The 19592-nt window shown below is 34.2% G+C and overlaps 1 protein-coding gene across 1 annotated transcript; it reads left to right on the top strand.

Moving 5' to 3' along the window:
• The first annotated feature begins 292 nt into the window (after positions 1-292).
• On the top strand, positions 293-10368 carry LOC123540744 (cytochrome b-c1 complex subunit 7-like). The gene is made up of 4 exons (XM_045325999.2): positions 293-397; positions 4607-4660; positions 6554-6723; positions 9941-10368. The coding sequence occupies exons 1-4, from the start codon at positions 370-372 to the stop codon at positions 10055-10057; spliced, it is 369 nt and encodes a 122-aa protein (XP_045181934.1). The 5' UTR covers positions 293-369; the 3' UTR covers positions 10058-10368.
• The last annotated feature ends 9224 nt before the right edge of the window (positions 10369-19592 follow it).

Genomic DNA, 19592 nt, shown 5'->3' with positions numbered 1-19592 from the left:
ACAGAGCTTATGTTCATTGTTTCACAAATCGACGGTAGATGTAAATAAAATTTAGGCCTACCTTTACCTTTGGATTGTGTTCACAGACACCTATCCTTGAGATATCAGTGCTTCTTTTATCCAGGAAGCAGACTACATACCATTCAAATGGGCTATTAGAACGTTTTCTAATCAAGTTAAGATATTTTTTGTTTGTAAACCAATATACGTAACTATGCACGGGTTCCGACAAATGACTCCCCATATGTTGTTTTCGCGTTACAATTCCAATACAGTGTTTAGCCTGTCGTAAAGGCGCTTACATGTCATATTTTTGTAGGAGAACAAGCGTCTTACGAATTCAGACCTGACCTTGATTGGAATACAGAAATGGGAGTCCTAAATAGAATAGTAAATAGTAAGAAACGAGTGATATTTCCGATATATATAATTTGTTGTATTACATGGAATTTAATTCTTCTAGATAATGTTGAATTTTCATGTTTTTTCATTGACGTTGTGCACCAGAACGAATGGAAACTGCATGTACTGAGCATGATTCGCACTTCAGATATTTCGTACTGTCGAATTACTTTGCTCGTCTTTGCTAGAATGGCCTAATCAAGCAAAGTTTCCGACAAGACATACGTGTCAGTTAGTTTAACTTGTCCTGTCTGATTTTAGACTGCTTATCTGGCTGAATATGTAATTTTCAACGAAATCTTTAGAACTTTGCCTTTACAATATGAAATTACATAATCTATGTACTCTTTTGTGACAGGGGCCAGTTTGGTATGAGAAACATATGAATAATGTTACTTAATTTAAGTAATTTTCATGTGAATGAGATGACACCCTGTTTACATCGCTGGCTTGGTGGAATAAACTTAAAATGTAGCAAATTTTGTCAAAATGTATAAACTAATATGAATTAAGGCACCGCCTAGCATGGGGATTTATCTTTTATATATCAGCTTACAAAGAAATATTTAACAATCAAAAGAAAGTAAAACCTCGCTCTTTAGTTTACATTTAGTGTCATCATACCTTTTACAGCAAATATCATACTTTGCAAAATTTATGGGAAGCCGTGACGTCATTCACCGCGTTCTCGCACTGGCTTTAGGATTTTTTTTGTTTGTTTGCACTCCTCGCAGAAACTTGACGACCTTTACACTTCCTTGCTGTTTTAAAAGTGTTTTTCAGTTGCATGTACAGTTTTCATTACGAAAAAAGAAGTAAAAGAAGCATGTTTGCGCGGTTTACGAATTTCTGTGACTGATTCGGGGTGCTTGGATGTTCATGCAGACAACCAGTCTGCGGCATGTACATAAACCGGAACCGGAAAATATCGAAAAAAATTGCCTCAGTATATGCAGACAACAAAGACGAATAACTATATACGGACGTTACCGTCTCGGGGATTTTCATCCCCGGTGGATAAATCCCCTATAAAAAAGGAAGTGCCTTGTGGTACGGATCCGTTTTTCTAGAGATTAAGGGTTATTTACATTTCAAATTTTGTTGAAAATGAAATAACAAATAAGACTAAATCAGTATTCACCTTAAACTTGGATCTAAATGGTTTACGAATTCCAACAACCGATTGGTTACATTTACTTTCGAAACGTAAATAACCGAGGAACACCAGATAAATCATGAGGATTCGAACTGGCAGAAAAAAAGATTAAATATTGAACAAAATAATGTTAAGTTATATATTGTGAAAGAAAACACTATTTTTAATAATAATTAACCCTTTGGGCATTTATGTTCTCCACACATTTGGTAGCCATTACAAGACACAAGGGGCGTATTCTCAGTCAGGTTCTTTTACTTAATGTCCGTTTATTGATTAAATAACAAAATAAATAGGTGCATATTATTATGCTTAATTTATTTTTTTCTGCTGAAATTCAAATATAATTCATTCAGGGGTTAGATTCTAATTTAAAACTTCTTCCTTTTTCAACATTAAAATTAGAATTCTTGAATAATAAAGCAAATATATGATATACTTTTGCAGAAAAGAATCTCGAAACCATACTGGCATTCATTTCGGGAAACTAAGTTTGGTTTCAAAATACCATGGAACAAACTTTACTCACTAGTAAATATGTCTATTGATAATAGATATGTACAGACTGTTTCGATACAAATTGGTTAATAATATTATTGCCAATGGTGAAAACTTGTGTAAATCATGGAAAATTAACGAAAATCCTAATTGTAGCTTTTGCAAAATACCAGACAATTTAGAACCTTCTTTGTTGGCTGTCATTTGATAAGACCTTTTTGGAACAGAGTATCGAATGCCTTTAAGTTTCTTGGAATTCATAGAAATATAGAGAACTTAAAAAGTCTTGTTCTAGGATACAACTTTGACAACAGCCGTTACTGGGAATTTAATATAATTTTAACTGTAGCAAGTTTTTGCATATATACAAATCCTTTTTCTTAAGTAATCAACGTTCAAAAGAATTGAACATTATCAACATTTTTTTGTATGAAATGAATATGATTAAACAGTACTTAAAATATAAACGAGAAAGAGGTACATTTATAGACAAGTTTATAGAGAATTTCTAATGTATATTTTTTAATACATCTACCTGAACTGACCTAGATATTTTTGGAGGATATATATTGGAAAACAAGGTAAATTCATAAAATGAAACTGCTGAACTGTACACATGTTGTTTTGTAAATGTGAGTAATCATTTCAATAAAAGAAAAAAAAGGGTTAGTTTCAGTCATAAATCTGTTATCAACAGTATATTTTACAATAAACTAATTAGCACAGAACAGTGTAGTTATTTGGAGTTCCTCGGTTATTTAGGTTTTGAAAGAAATGGTTAACAATCTGGTGAACGCTGGTATCTGTAAACCATTTATATCCATCAGTTTTTTGTACTGGGGGGTGAATTGGAACGTTTAACGTCGAATATCACAGCAAAATGATCATGTGACACCTTTCCTTTGGAATCAGAGAGTCCAGGATCTCTGACCTTGATATTCGAAACCGTGACATCATTATCTCGGGTTATCACTACATCCAACTTATGCCCAGCAACATGATTGTGTTGGTTCTAGTACATGTTGAGGCACGCCATATTCATCTAGACTGCTTGTAAACTTTTTTGTGTCACTATTTTCCAGTAAATCAAGATGGAAGTTTAGGTCCCCCACAATGATGGTAGTTTTGTCAATTGTAGCATATTTAGTTAAGAAATGGGGTCATTCTTGCTCTAGGAAAATGTTTGTGTTTAAACTGTTTTCTTTGGAAGAGGGTGGCCTGTATATAATGGCAAGCCGTAGGCCTATGGAGTGTCCGCCTGTGACTACATTGCAGTCCATATACTCAAATTTGGAAAATGGAAAATTAAATTTTGTTGTCTTTGCATGATGTGACAATGTTCACTTGTATGGCTACCTTGTGAATGATTGCCACGCCCCCGCCGCGCCTACCACTACTTATGCTTGATCTGCTTACCTTTAATTTAAAATGCTTGATTCGCCGTAAAACCCAACTCATTCATTCATTAATTTAAAATGCTATGTATCTTATTACTGTAATGTAATTTGAAATTCACACTATAATAGTTCAAATACCATTTTTTTTATTGAACATTATGTAGATGCTTTAAAGTAAAGCACTTTTGAACGTATTTTTATATGAAAAGAGTGCTATATAAATGTGGTATATACATGTAATAACAATAATAATAAATCGAAGTGATGAAGTCTTATCTGTTATTTCATTTTCAACAAAATTTAAGCTGTAAATAACCCTATATCTCTAGAAAAACTGAGGGCTGTAGCCCTAGTCTAGGGCTAGAAAACCCGTGACAGGCTTGTCTAGAGGTACTGATCCGTACCCCTAGACACTTCCTATAATAAAATACTGTAAATGCAGTAAAAAATTTCAGTTTTGAAAAAAATAATCTCTTCTTGGTTTTGTTTACATGACAGACCAATCAGGATGAATAAACATTCCTTATTCACAGTAAGTTCCCTGTACTTTTTGTGCCTCCCAATACTTTTGGGGGGCACTAACAGTTGCCTTTGTTTGTCTGTATGCTGGTACGTCTGTCCTACTGTCTCTCTGGATTTGTTAAGCTCATATCTCAAAAATTATTTGACCCAGAGTCATCTAACCTCACAGGATTGTTATAAATTTTCTTATAAATTTTACAGACTGTACAAGTATTATATATATATTTTTTTTGGGGGGGAGGGATTATAAATATTGGTAAATACTTTCAAGAACCTTTTAATTTATCTTCACTGAAAAAAAAATTACGCTAGTTATAAATGTCTCAGTGCCAAAAATGTAAACTAATGTAAATATCAAGACTGTTAGATGAAGAAATCATTCATGTTGGAAATTTATTTTAGCAGATTTCATGCAAGTGGTTTAGTCAATTCACAAAATTGAATTGGAACATAAAGAACAAAATAAATTTTATGTCCAAAAGTTGATCTCCACAAATTAATGCCAACAAATAGCTGTTTTGATGACAACCATGAAACTTAATGCTATCAAAATTTAACGATTTCACAGTATAGTGATGTTTGACAGGCTGTATCATTTTATGACTTTTTTAAAACTTCTGTTTATTTACAGATGTTCCTGGGCTGGCGGAATGGTGTTACTATACCTCAAGATTCCCAAAATTGGGTAAGAATACTTTTAAATAGTGATGTGGGTAGAGTAATGTTTATGCCTGTCTCAAAGTTCATTGCTTATCTTAATATCTGTATTTTATTTTCCCTTTCAAATTTAATGCCCACCCTCTTATCTCAGTAGAAAGAGCCTAGATCTTTATTCTATGGATCTTGGGATTGTTGAGTTCTATCACCGATGAGGCAGATGTTATCTGCCCGTCATTAACATAATAATGTTAAAAAGCAGCGCTAAACCAAAAACAATCAAAAGAAGCAGATCTTCAAGATTGATAATGACATGTAAAAAAAATCACTTGCCCCTCATCGATGTGGGTTTGAGCCTCACTCGGGGCGTTGAATTCTTCACATGAGGAAGCCATCCAGCTGGCTTACGGAAGGTCGGTGGTTCTACCCAGGTGCCCGCTCGTGATGAAATAATGCACAGAGGGGCACCTGGGGTCTTCCTCCACCATTAAAGCTGGAAAGTCGCCATATGACCTGTCATGTGTTGGTGCGACGTTAAATCCAAAAAAAAAAAAAGAATTTCAGAGAGAGGCACCCAAGCAGTAATAGTGTAAGCAGGAGCAACTGCCATCTACTTTTCATTTGTGTACTGTGACCAGTTCTATATTTCAGATATATTTTTTATTATGAAAATCATTAAAATAACATTAAGTCATTATTTTATCAGAGTGCCCTTACCTTTCTACAGTTTATTACTTATCTAGAAATAATTATAGCTAAACATATGTGCATTTGATTTGGTCTGCTACTTCAAAAGATATTCCAGACAGAATTTGATATGGTAATAATTTAATTAGTAAGTGTTAATTAGTATCAGAAAGTAATAAGCCACTGGAGTAGACAAGTACTGGTCAGGTTTTAATGTATGCATGTGTGATATGATTGGTTGAAATATGATGCATGTGTGATGTGATTGGTTGAAGTATGAAGTGGGCGTGAATGAAAATGTTGCAGAGTTTGGAGGGAAAGTTGAAAGAAGTCAGTTTTTGGAGTTTGAGTTAGTTTTAGGTTTTTGTTTAGGCACCACAGTCAAAATTAGTCAAAATTGATATTTTAATATTTTAGGCAAGAAATACTTTGGAAACTTTGAGAATAATAAATTATTATGTACTATGAATTGATAAATTGGAAATATTGAAAAGTGATATAACATTATTATTTAGAATGGAATAAAAGAATAATAGAACTCTACCACTTGCTAATAGCTAATTTCCCAGAGAAGAATGGACCCCGGTTATAGTACTTCCAACTACAAATTAATTAATCTACCATTTCCACTTGTCTTTATGCTAGACCACTACCATGTGAGGGAAACTCGGAGTAAACTTAGAGTAAACCCACTACTGAGAGTTGAAACTATTGTTTAAAGCAAAAATGTGAAAGGCAAATAGAATTTTGCAATTTCAGCTGACCTTGATTTTGCAAACATTTAAGTAGTAACACATTATACTAACATAACCTAAACACTTGTGACCAGATTTACTAATAGGATAGGACTGGAAAAAATCTCTATCCCTACCCCTACCTAGTGTTTATTGATACATTGTCCACTCTAGTCAATATTCAGCCAGGTCCTGGGTCTGTAAATGAAACCTGAACGCCAGAGCAATGTTTGTTTAGGGTTAGTTACAGAGAAGTACAAGTAAATGCACAATGTCACGACTTTGTAAATCAGTCCTTTTTGTGGCAAGCATAATTTTCTGAGAATTTGTGATAGCATCTTTTTGGGATATTAATCCCAGTGAACAAATAAATTGATATTCTATTTTAAATTTGAAACCCATTAATTCATGCTGTTTTGGACAACAGCAAAGATTGTGCTAGAATTTAATTTAAACACAGTGAAATAATATCATAGGATATTCTATTTAAATGGTTGCAGGCTTGATGCGTGATGATACTATACGCATGGATACAGATGTTACTAAAGAGGCTCGCTCCAGATTACCAAAACAAGTTGCTGCAGAACGTCACTTCAGAATATCTCGTGCATTGTTACTTGACGCACGACAACAAATTCTACCTAAAGAGGAATGGATGACTTTTGAAAAGGTGAAATTTTTCTGTTTATTCAGTTTTTAGATCAATCAAATAAAATCTGTAAAGTCCTTTGAAAGCATAAAATAGTCTGAATAGACTTAGATTCCAAAAGATCAGACTTTGAAACTCATTTCAAGCTGTCTGTAACTGTTTAGTGAAGGGTTTGTGTAAGTAAAGGGTTTCTATGAAGTACTGTGAAATCATTTAATTTCGTGGGCATGAAATTTCATGGTTTTAGTCAAAACTGCAATTTCATGGGCATACAAATTCGTGATTTCAACTTTTGAATATAAATTGAATGGGAATTTTAATTGTTTGTTGGGATTAAATTTCGTGGATTGACTCAACCATGAAATCAACGAAAATTAGTCCCCCATGAATATTAATGATTTCACAGTATTGTGACTTTTCTGTTCATCAGTTTTATTAGCTCACATGTCACTTTGTGACAAGGTGAGCTTTTGTGATCGCGCAGCATGCGTGCGTGCGTGTGTAAACTTTTGCTTGTGACCACTCTAGAGGTCACATTTTTCATGGGATCTTTATGAAAGTTGGTCAGAATGTTCCAACTTGATGATATCTAGGTCAAGTTCGAAACTGGGACACTTGTGGTCCAAAACTAGGTCAGTATGTCTAAAAATAGAAAAACCTTGTGACCTCTCTAGAGGCCATACTTTTCAATGGATCTTCATGAAAGTTGGTCATAATGTTTTCCTTGATGATATCTAGATCAAGTTCGAAACTGGGTCATGTGCCATCAAAAACTAGGTCAGTAGGTCAAATAATACAAAAACCTTGTGACCTCTCTAGAGGCCATATTTTTCATGGGATCTGTATGAAAGTTGGTCTGAATGTTCATCTTGATGATATCTAGTTCAAGTTCGAAACTGGGTCAACTGTGGTCAAAAACTAGGTCAGTAGGTCTAAAAATAGAAAAATCTTGTGACCTCTCTAAAGGCCATACTTTTGAATGGATCTTCATGAAAATTAGTTAGAATGTTCACCTGGATGATATCTAGGTCGAGTTGGAAACTGGGTCACGTGTCATCAATAACTAGGTCAGTAGGTCAAATAATAGAAAAACCTTGTGACCTCTCTAGAGGCCATATTTTTCAATGGATCTTCATGAAAATTGGTCAGAATTTTTATCTTGATGATATCTAGGTCAGGTTCAAAACTGGGTCACATGAGCTCAAAAACTAGGTCACTTTGTCAAAATAATAGAAAAAAACTACGTCATACTCAGTTCAAAACTGGGTCATGTGGGGACAGGTGAGCGATTCAGGACAATCATGGTCCACTTGTATGATATATATATATTTAAGTATGTTAAGAAAGTAATTATTATAATATTGATTTAGTGCTGTCTGTCTAACTGTCTCTGTATCACAAAGTTGTCCACAAAAGTCCTCCAATACCACTGGATGGATTTACACCTTACTTAATAAGAGTGATCATTGCTAAGCCTAGTTATGCATATTGTCAACATTTCCTGGTTCAATGATTTTCAGCAGAACTATGGTCCTTGATTCATCAAAGTCTGTACGTCTGTCAAAAGGTTTGTCCATGCAGCTTCTCTAACATCAGTAGGTAGATTTACCCCAAACTTCACAGGAGTGGTCATTGGCAAGTTTAGTTGGGCGTAACGTCAGTATATTCCGGTCCTATAATTTTCAGCAGAGTTGATTCATGAAATTTTATGGCAACTTGACCAGTTCTTTTATATTTAATTTATTGGGCTGATTTCTATCAAACTGCACAGGAATGGTTAGTGTCAGTGGTGAGTGCATATGGAATATCTCGCTTCAAAGTGAGAAAATTAAAAATATTTTCACAAGCGCGTAGCGCGAGTGAAAATTTTCTCACTTTGAGGTGAAATTTGTTCCATATTCACGAGAAACAAACAAATTTTCTTTTTATTTTATGCTTAATTACATTGAGATGTTCATTTTGCAACAAATTTTAATCTCAGTGTGGGAAACAGACACGCGTTAACAGACATGAAGTCGGACGTGTTGTGATGTTAGAAAGACGCACAAGACATAAAGTTCCATTTTATTTTATATTTTGCTGCTTAATGTTATGAAATTCTCATGAAGTAAAATATTTTTTATGAAGATATATAATATTAAGAACAAAGTGAGGCTACAATTTTCATCCTGTTTTAAGCAGATAATTTTAAAATTTATATGCAATGTACAAGTAGAATGGCATTTACTGTGAGTGATATGCAGTGAGTGATATGGATTATATCTCACTGATAAAACTAGTATTTCATCAGTTAGTATTAAAAAAAATGCTACTACTTCCTTATCATTGGGTGGAATTCCACCAAACATTACTGGAATTATCAGTACAAAGCCTCATTGTGCATGTCATTAACAATTTCTGTTTAAATGATTTTCATTTACCAGTACCAAGCTTTATTGTGCATGTTTTTGGTATGTTTCACTTCATTGAATTTCATAGGGGTTATCGCCCTTGTTCAGGCAACTGCTAAGATACCATCTGTAACAATTACATCAAACTTCACAGAAGTGACCATTGCCGAGTCTAGTTGTGCATATTCAATTTGATGGCATGTTCCGCTTTGTCGTTTTTCAGCAGAGTTTTGGCCGTTGATTCATAAAATTATATGTTTTAGCCACTTCTGCTTTATAATAGGGCGAATTTCAACCAAACTTTATTGAAGTGATCAGTGCCAAGTCTTATTATGCATTTTATTGGCATGCATCGATTTTCAGCAGAGTCACAGCCCTTGATTTATCATATTTTACAGCATTCACACTACTTGCTGTAGAGAATTAGGCTGAAATGATCAGTGTGAAGCACATTGTGCATATTATCGTCATGTTCTGATTAAATGATTTTCATCGGAGTAATAACCGTAGCCTTGTCAAATTCTTTGATCTGTGCTATCCAACAAACTTCACAGGAGTTGCCACTGCCAAGCCTTATTATGTATATCATTGGAATGTTATAGTTAATTAATTTTCCTGGAGTTATGGCCCTTTAATTAAGGTATTTTACTGTCTCTGCATGGTAAGTGATCAGAGACATATATTTTTCATGAAAAGCAACCTCTAGTTTACAGTCTGATATTAGCAAGGAAAATATCCATTACTGTATTGGCGGTGTTATATGTAGTCTCAACTATATGATCATACAACTTTGGCAGCTAGTGATGAATTAAACAAATATAATTATTATATCTGTTCTTTATTCTCAGGATAAACCGTATATGTTGGAGTTCGTCAGACAAGTGCAAGCAGAACGACAAGAGCAGACAGAATATGAAACAAAACTTTACACATATAAATCTTCCAAACCAGCACCAGCCCAGTAATATGGAGGAAAACCCTGACATTAGATTTTAGAAAAATTAATTTTGAAAGAAAATGTAACAAGATGATTTACCAAGAAAATATCTGATTTTTTTTTCTTCTTTTTTTTTTTTTTACAAAATTTAAAACAGCTGATTTTCAGCATTTTTTGTGGGTGATAAAAACAGTTTAAATTTGTGTTTGTGTTGAGAAAATCTGAGCATATATTAAAATAAAACAAAAAAAAAGTTGTCAAGAGTAATTTATCATAAGATGGGATTTTAAAGCCTGTTTTCATGTTGATATATTAATAAAAATATTTAAAGAAATTGAACTAGTCTTATTTTATTTCACTTTTATTAGCTCACCTGTCACATAGTGACAGGGTGAGCTTTTGTGATCACCCGTTGTCCGTCCACAATTTCTTGTGAGCAAGATAGAGGCCACATTTTGCAAGCTATTTTGATCAAACTTGTACAAAACTTGTATTGGCTTGATATCTCAATTCCTTTCAAAAACTGGCTAGATCCCATCATGGGTTCTAGAGTTATTGCCCCGTAAAGGGTCAGAATTTGCTATTTTTGTGCATCAACAATTTCTTGTCTGCACGATAGTGGTTTCATTTATGATTTTATTTTAACCAAACTTGCACACAACTTGTATCACCATAAGATCTTAGTTCCTTTCTTGAACTGGCCAGATCCCATAATGGGTACCAGAGTTATGGCCCCTGAAGGGCCAAAATTAGCTATTTTGACCTTGTCTGCACAATAGCAGCTTCATTTATGATTTGATTTTTACCAAACTTGCACACAACTTGTATCACCATAAGATCTTTGTTCCTTTCTTGAACTGGCCAGAGTTCATCATGGGTTCCAGAGTTATGGCCCCTGAAAGGGCCAAAATTAGCTATTTTGACCTTGTCTGCACAATAGCAGCTTCATTTATGATTTGAATTTAACTAAATTTGCACACAACTTGTATCACCATAAGATCTTGGTTCCTTTCTTGAACTGGCCAGATTCCATCATGGGTTCTAGAGTTATAAAACAAAAAAAAAAGTTGTCAAGAGTAATTTATCATAAGATGGGATTTTAAAGCCTGTTTACATGTTGATATATTAAAAAAAAATATTTAGAGAAATTAAACTAGTCTTATTTTATTTCACTTTTATTAGCTATTTTGACGTCTGCACAATAGCAGCTGTATTTATGATTTGAATTTAATTAAATTTGCAGAAAAACTTGTGTCATCATAAGATCTCGATTCCTGTCTTGAACCGACCAGATCCCATAATGGGTTCTAGAGTTATGGCCCCTGAAAGAGGCAAAATTAGCTTTTTTGACCTTGTCTGCACAATAGCAGCTTCATTTATGATTTGATTTTAATCAAACTTGCACAAAACTTGTGTCACCATAAGATCTTGATTCCTTTCTTGAACCAACCAGATCCCGTAACGGATTCCAGAGTTACGGCCCCTGAAAGGGCCAAAATTAGCTTTTTTGATCTTGTCTGCACAATAGCAGCTTCATTTATGATTTGATTTTAACCAAATTTGCACACAACTTGTATCACCATAAGACCTTGGTTCCTTTCTTGAACTGGCCAGATTCCATTATGGGTTCCAGAGTTATGGCCCCTGATAGGGCCAGAATTAGCTATTTTGACCTTGTCTGCACAATAGCAGCTTCATTATGATGTGAATTTAATCAAACTTGCACAAAACTTGTGTCACAAGAAGGTCTTGGTTCCTTTCTTGAACTGGCCAGATCCCATTATTGGTTCCAGAGTTATGGCCCCTGAAAGGACCAAAATTAGCTATTTTGACTTTGTCTGCACAATAGCAGCTTCATTTATGATTTGATTTTACCCAAACTTGCAACTTGTATCACCATAAGATCTCGATTCCTTTTTACGAAGGGACATATTATGTTATCGCCTTGGTGTCCATCTGTCTGTGTGTCTGTTGGTTAGCAATTTCCCTTCCACTCTGTAACTCTTGAACCCCTTGAAGGATTTAAAAGAAACCTGACACAAATGTTCACCTCATCGAAACAACGTGCAGACCGCATATTTCGGATAGCTCACTTCAAGGTCAAGGTCACACTTAGGGGTCAAAGGTCATATGACTTTGTTTTGTGTGTATATTGCTCTGCATTTGCGTCGATTGCAGTGCTCTTGTTTTTATTTGGCAGATCCTTTTTTTGTTGACTTACAATATTTTTTTTCCAATTACTTCCCTTTTATGTTACTATAAATAGCTTATTAGTAACTTTTTTTTTTATTGGCCATAGGGAAAAACCGAGACCACTTTTCTGTGGCACAACATGGATGGTACCTCCAATTTTTAGGTGTATTTTGACATATCTGTACCTTGTTAGAATTTTTTTTTCTTTCTTTATGGTTAAATTCTTCCCTTTGTTGATCCTGTCCTTTGGACTTATATATTTTTTCTGAGGACTTAGATTTATTTTTAATTTCTTCCCTTTGTTGTTCCTGTCCTTTGGGCTTCTCAGTCAAAATTGTGCTCCTATCCTCCCCTGATGTAATCCTTCAGGCATGAAACTACTGGCCTGATTTGAAAATAATTTTATTTGAAGTAACTAAGAAAATTTCAACTATATTTTCTCATAATTCTTTTGATTGATCTTGATTATGATTTTTTGACCTTCTTGTCCTTAAGTGCAATGATAACAGGTGAGTGATATAGGGCCATTTTGGCCCTCTTGTTATAATTCCACCCACCATCAATACACTACATAAAAGTTGGGATATACTGGCATTGCTTACTTATTTTGATTGAAAAACTTCTGAACAAAGCATATTTTCATCTTTTCATTGCCTGCAGCTGGTATTACAATGTTATTACCATATGCCTCTCCATACTTAGAATGGATGCTCATGGTGTGCAATATTGTTATAGCCCTGTGTCTGTGATGCAACGTCCATTATCAGCAATTTACATTGTAACTGTAAACACTAGAGGTCACAGTTTTGACCTAATCTTAATGAAACTTGGTCAGAATACATGCCTCAGTAAAGTTTTGGACAAGTTTGATACTGTTGTAAAAAAAGGACACAGCAAGGTCACAAGTTTAAATTTGTGTAGAATCTAGAAGCCACATTTTCTGCCTGATCTTAAAGTTTGTCCATAATAACTGGTATGAAAGTGAACTTGTACAGACTTGCAACAATTTCTGTGTGGTTACATATTCTGGTGAGACAATTCAGTATTCTTTGGATTAAAAGTAGCTCTATGCACATGTACAAGGACTGTTAAATCAAAGGCCTGAAGGGCCTGAGAGTCTGCTAATGATTGATGTAATGGTAGTATAGTCTACCAGTTTCAGTTTGTTTTTAGACAAACAGAGATTTTGTACAATAAATGAAATGAACATTCAGTCGATGTCTAGTAAAACTTTGATTGACATTAAACAAGTATTTAAAGCCAATATATTTCTCTAAAATTGAAGGGTGGTCCGCAGAAATAAAAATGTTGAAAGTACAAACTACAATTTGACAGCTGACACTAAGATACTGCCCATGACTATATATATATTTCCAGTAAACATTATGACAATTTATATATTAAAATTTTTCAGCGCAGATTGCCACATACAATTTGTAACGGATGGACGAAAGAACTGTTCAGATATTTTACAGATAATGGGCCTGGCGATAACGATGTCATATATAAGTTCTTGTTCAATAATGTCATAAGTGGTGTCAACTTAAAGTATACTTACTTTTGTGTTTAGAGATACATGTATGTAAATGTTGCCGAGTGTCAATATATAGTGTAACCCATATTAATATACGCAGTTCTTTTTTAGTTAAAACCATCATTTATTCTAATTCAGACCTGTTAACCCCTTCAAAATCACGTCTGTAATCCCGAAGTCCATGCACTTTCAATTATCCATTTTGATTCATGTAGACAGACAGGCCCAGACTGGGCTGAAAAATGTTTGAGCCATTTTTACGTGGTCGGTAGCAAGGTGGATGTTGGGAGGGGTGTTTCTTCCCGATTTAAATTGCAGTCAGAGTTTGAAATGGGCACTGTGGCAGGTGGTAAAAGGGCAAATGTATCAAACTGTAAAGTGGCAATATGGGGGAAGGGTGTGGGAGGATACCCCCTCCTGTAAGAAGGGTTTGGGGTATCACCACAAGAAATGTTTGAATATGTAGACCCTTGATACAGCCTTTGGTGCGAGTTTTAACTGAAAATTTTATGTTTCAATTTCTAAATATTACCTAAATTCTTATTAGTATTACAATATCCAAAGTATGAAGAATGACTGTCACTTCATCGTTTTACTTTCAGATCATGCCTCAGGACTAGAATATGAGTCTGATATAGATTCTATTTAGGTGTTATAAAAATAAATTCAAGAATCATTTCTGTTACAATAATATCTTTCATGTCTGCCACTTGAATGTTAAAATTTCATAACACAGCTCGATATTTACCTAAAATATTATATCCGGATACGATTACACTTTTCTAAATCTCCAGTTTCAACAATATGTTTTACAAATTGTGATGATACGAAGACATTTCGCAGCAATTGGCAGTATCTGACATTGAAGTTCACGGTTAAATTACCTCTTATTTAAATCTTTTCCTAAAAAGTTATTTCGTTTCGTCAAAGCAGCCAAACATAGACGATCTACTTTCGATTTCAAAAACTACAAGAAAATACAATTAAATGTTTCGCCGATTTGTTTATTTCTCGAAAAATAAGAAATAAAATCATTTTTAATATCAGTAGTAATTAAACAAACCAGTAAGAGCTTCTACTTCCGATGATTTATCCGCTTACTGACTGCAAAATTCAACCCACCCAAAGTCGTAGAAGCGTTGTTATAAACAGGTCACGAGTGTTCGCCGGCAAGTGTCCAGAAGTCTCGCGGAAGAATTAACGTACTGCGCATATCTTATTCGGGTCATTTAAAATGAAGCTGTCATAATTTAATTTCATTGATGTGGTAAACTCTTTGATAAGAGACATTACAATGCTTTCAATAAAATACTAGCAGTATGTTCTGGAACTATATTTTGTCTTTCGCTGGATGTTACGCAAGCTTGGTAAGCCTGTGCAATTCATAAAATGCACTGCGCAATAAATTTGTTATTTGCGCAATGACTTTAAAGGTTATTTTTTGAAACGGACAGGGTAACAAATGGATAATTTGGCTAATAAGTTAATATGCAGTTTTTATTTGAATTTGTAAACATCATATTTGCTATTTTGTGACAAAAGGGCACAAAATTCGTCACCATAATCATATGCGCAAATGTATTACCAAATCCTGCAGAATCGTTATGCATGTTTATGCTTAATGAGTTACCGCGGAAGAAAATACGTGGCTTTATTCGAGTATTGCACAATTACAAGTCATAAATTTGACAGATTACATGGTATATTAGTCATAGCAAATAGGATTGACATAACTGAACTTCATTCGATCAATGAACTCTTTGAAATTAGAGACAATCTAATGGAACTACATCACTTCACTGTGTTGTGAGGCCATTTAATGAATGAGAAATCGGGCGATAGCAAGGACTCGTCAAACGCTTGAAAGCATTTAGCGGACTCAAAAAATAACATAAACTTTGACTCGAGTTTACACTTAAATGCAGCAAAACAAGAAGTACGCCGTCACAATTCCAAATCTTTCTATCTACTTCACTGCAAATAGGACTTGATAAAAATCATACAGTCTGGAGTAATGGCTCCTAGGAAACATTCACGTAAACGAACCTGGTGCCAATTTATCATATTTCAACGACATTACCAGTGTCGCAGTAACATAGAGATGCTTTCATTGTGTATTAATATATTAGTAAATTTCTTTTATTAATTGTAATAAACAATAACCAAGTCATAAGTTTTTTGGTTAGAATACTGAAAACAGTATGAACACTTATGCAAAGTATCTTGGTCAGAATGTGCACAATCAGTAATTGGTCTTTTTTCAAGGTGTCATAGATTGACGTGAACGGCTAAACAAGACTTCTTTTGTTTTCTCCCTCGACCTTCGCTGTGGTTTAGTAATTCGGGGCCATTTGCTAATTATTTGTACCACTTGAAGATCGTTACAGATGACCAGACATTGTTATGTCTGCTTCATTAGTTTATAAATTTCAGTTGTTGTTTGACAAAATCTCTACGTAACTTAACAAATGTCAGAGTATATATGCCAGTTAATGACGTTACATATGTTTTAAACAGCAATATTCACTTAGTATAACCGTTATTTACAACTGCCTGCTGTGTCCGAATGATGCCATACTTTGACAGACGAAGAAGCGATTGCACTGGTTATGCGTAGCTTTGGTTATTGTAAATGAGATGTGGAACCAAAATTTGTAGTCCTGTTTTGCACCATATAACCTATACTGTGTTGGTGCGCCGTAAAACCCAAATAAATAAATTGGTTATTAAAACATTCAACGCACTGCATATCGACTAAAATATTACAAAAACTGTTCGACCAAATTACACAAAGATTGCGAACTACAGTCATATACTTCACATTTCACTTTACACAATACGTGGCTTTTGACAGCAAAAGTCAATGGTATTTTTGAACAGCCCTCATAACTCCCGTTAAAAAAATATAGAGAATTTATCATCACTGGTCAGATATTAAAAACCTGTTGTATGGGGTAAAAAACCAGGTCACCAGGTGAAGTTCAAAGTATCTAAAAATAGTAAGTTGCCATGCTGTTTCTTGGTGCCGTAAAAACATAAGATTCTTTACCTAATATTAGCTTACTTACGAAAGCTTTGCAAAATTTTTTTAGTTGAAAATGTGGCATGATTTTGCCAAAATCTAATCCAGAGTTATGGAAATGGCTGTGCCAGTTAATCTCATGTTGCCAAAGATGTGTGGAGAATATGAAAATATTTGGTCAGGTAATTCCAAAGAAACCTGCTTAAATGCAAAACTTTCACAGAATTTTAAAATGGGGGTGATAATTTTAACAAAACAGAAACTACAGTCATATGGCTTACCTTGAAAGGTCATCTCGGGATGTGAGACGTGTGAAATATGAAACAAGAGCTGTCAGTTGACAGCGTGCTCGACTATTCTCAGTGCTTGATAGAATAATATAAGCCATGAGTAAAACTTTAACATTACAATAAGCATATTCTAAGTCGAAAAGGGGCCATAATTCAGTCAAGATGCTTGATAGGGTTGTCTGCTCCTGTTTACAGACTGGGTCATGATGGTAAAAAAGTATGCAAAATATGAAAGCAATATCTCATTGGACTTTGAAAATATTTGGGGTGGTACGCAAACTAACATTACAATAAGCATACTCTAAGTCGAAAAGGGGCCATAATTCAGTCAAAATGCTTGATAGAGTTGCCTCCTCCTTTTTACAGACTGGGGTCATGATGGTAAACAAGTATGCAAAATATGAAATCAATATCTCAACGGACTTTGAAAATATTTGGGGTGGTACGCAAACTTTAACATTTGTGTGACGCTCACACCGACGCCGGAGCGAGTAGGATAGCTCCCCTATTCTTCAAATAGTCGAGCTAAAAATGTTGGCTTGGATGTTTTAAGAAACCTGCTTACATGCAAATCTCTTATGTTAGAAGGGTCATAATTTTGGCAAAACAAGAGTTATGCACTTTTTTGCTATGTGACCATCCCTTGATGCTGAATACAATGTCATGTTTGAAGTTAGAAAGCATTTTGGCAAGTAGTTTTAGGAAAACCTGCTTACATGTATATGCAAAACACTGGTACTGGACAAAAGGGCGACAACAAAAGCTCTACCATTCAGGCTGAAAATGGCTGCCATTTTTATCAAACACTGATTTCTTAAATTTAAGCCAATTTTGAAACTAATTTTAGAAGATCTAGCAGACAGTATTGGAACAAAATTAAGACTTTTCAATTGACTTTACACATATTATGTTTGCCATGAGATTACAAAGCAGATGGCAATTTTCACTTAGGTCAGGTTAAGGGTTGTAAGCTGAGAACAAAAGGTCAAATTGGCAGCATTTTATATCTGGTTTGTATAAAATGTTTGGGGAGGAGCTAAACTTTCTGCAACAAGGGCAAAGGGACTGGAAGAAACAACAGATAAACATTGAAATGTTCATAATAATTTATCTTTCAACATTTTAACAATGACATTACAGGTTAGTATGATTTTATAGGCCTGCTAAGTAAAGCAGTTGACAAAACATAACAAAGCAACAAAAATCAACAGTCAGTTTATATACCTCTACATTCAATTGTACTGTCCATTTACAAAGCTTGCGCAATTTCTATATACAAATGCGTAAAACAAAAAAATCCTAAATACAGTTGTATGATTTGACATATTGCACTTCTATTGCAGTGGGTGTTTATACAGAAATTTTACACCATAAATCTTGTTTAAATTCTAATTCTGCAGAACAAATCATATTTGGTTATTTAACATAGTTCTGTACAATATGGCTATATACATAGATGAGCACCCAATCTAACCAGAGCTGTTCAAGGAGACAGTGCACTCGACTATTTCAGTGCTTGATAAGTGATATTGAGCATATCTGAGGAAAATATAGTAAATAATGGAGTAAATAATGCCAATAATGTGGATGGTGATGTTGGGCACCAGTTTAAGTCAAATCTATTTAAAAGTAACAGATACCCAGTAATATTGTAAAAGGTGCATAAAAAATTAACTAGGATTTTTAAGTACAAATGGGACATTAATTCATGGAATATTTTTGCCAAAGTAATGCACCTTGTGTCATAAGATGGTGAAGATGTGACTTAACTATTTTATGTTTAAACCAAATACATTTAGTAATAACTGAGATAGAGTGAAAGTGCATCACATCTTTCATAACTCAGTTGAAAGGGGCATAATTCATTAAAAACTGCTAGAGTAATGGACCTTGTGTCATATGATTAATAACTAATTTCAGTTTGAATCAAATCTACTTCATAATAGCAGAGATAAAGTGAATGTGCATTGAAACTTAAAACATGAAATCCTAAGAAAAAAGGGGACATAATCATTAAATATTTGAGCCAGAGTTATGTACTTTGTGTCATGTGATGTTGATGACAATATATGACAAGTTTGAATTGAATTCATTCAGTAAAACCAGAAATATTTTGAAAGTGCATCAAAACTAACCTGGAATACTAAGTAAAAAGAGGACATAATTTGAGAAATACTGGTGCGAGATTTATGATCTTTTTTTGTGATACAATATAGGTGATGTTGAGGAATAATTATTCTAAATTTGAAGTAAATCAATCCAGTAATAACAGAGGTCAAGGTAAGTGCTTAAAAAATTTAACAAAGGTGCAGATGCTGATGCCAGGGTACGAAGGATTGCTCTCCATAATACTTCTTATAGTGGAGCTAAATATATACTGGATCAGCAAACCAGTGAGTCCACACTGTTTTGAATGGGTACCAATCCAAATATATCTCGTATCGTACAGGACAATGGTAAAAAATTTTTTTCCCTATAATTATTCTTATTTTTAGAAAAAGATGAAAAGAATACAGATTATCAG

This window comes from Mercenaria mercenaria, chromosome 16 (genome assembly GCF_021730395.1).
Source record: "Mercenaria mercenaria strain notata chromosome 16, MADL_Memer_1, whole genome shotgun sequence".
Lineage (NCBI taxonomy): Eukaryota > Metazoa > Mollusca > Bivalvia > Venerida > Veneridae > Mercenaria > Mercenaria mercenaria.
This window is presented reverse-complemented; position numbering and strand designations above follow the sequence as displayed.

Excerpts from the sequence above, each read along its gene's own strand:
- LOC123540744 (XM_045325999.2), top strand. The coding sequence starts at position 370 with ATGGGAGTCCTAAATAGAATAGTAAATA. Across the intron at positions 4,661-6,553 it reads CTCAAGATTCCCAAAATTGG|GCTTGATGCGTGATGATACT; the intron begins GTAAGAATACTT and ends AAATGGTTGCAG. Across the intron at positions 6,724-9,940 it reads AATGGATGACTTTTGAAAAG|GATAAACCGTATATGTTGGA; the intron begins GTGAAATTTTTC and ends CTTTATTCTCAG.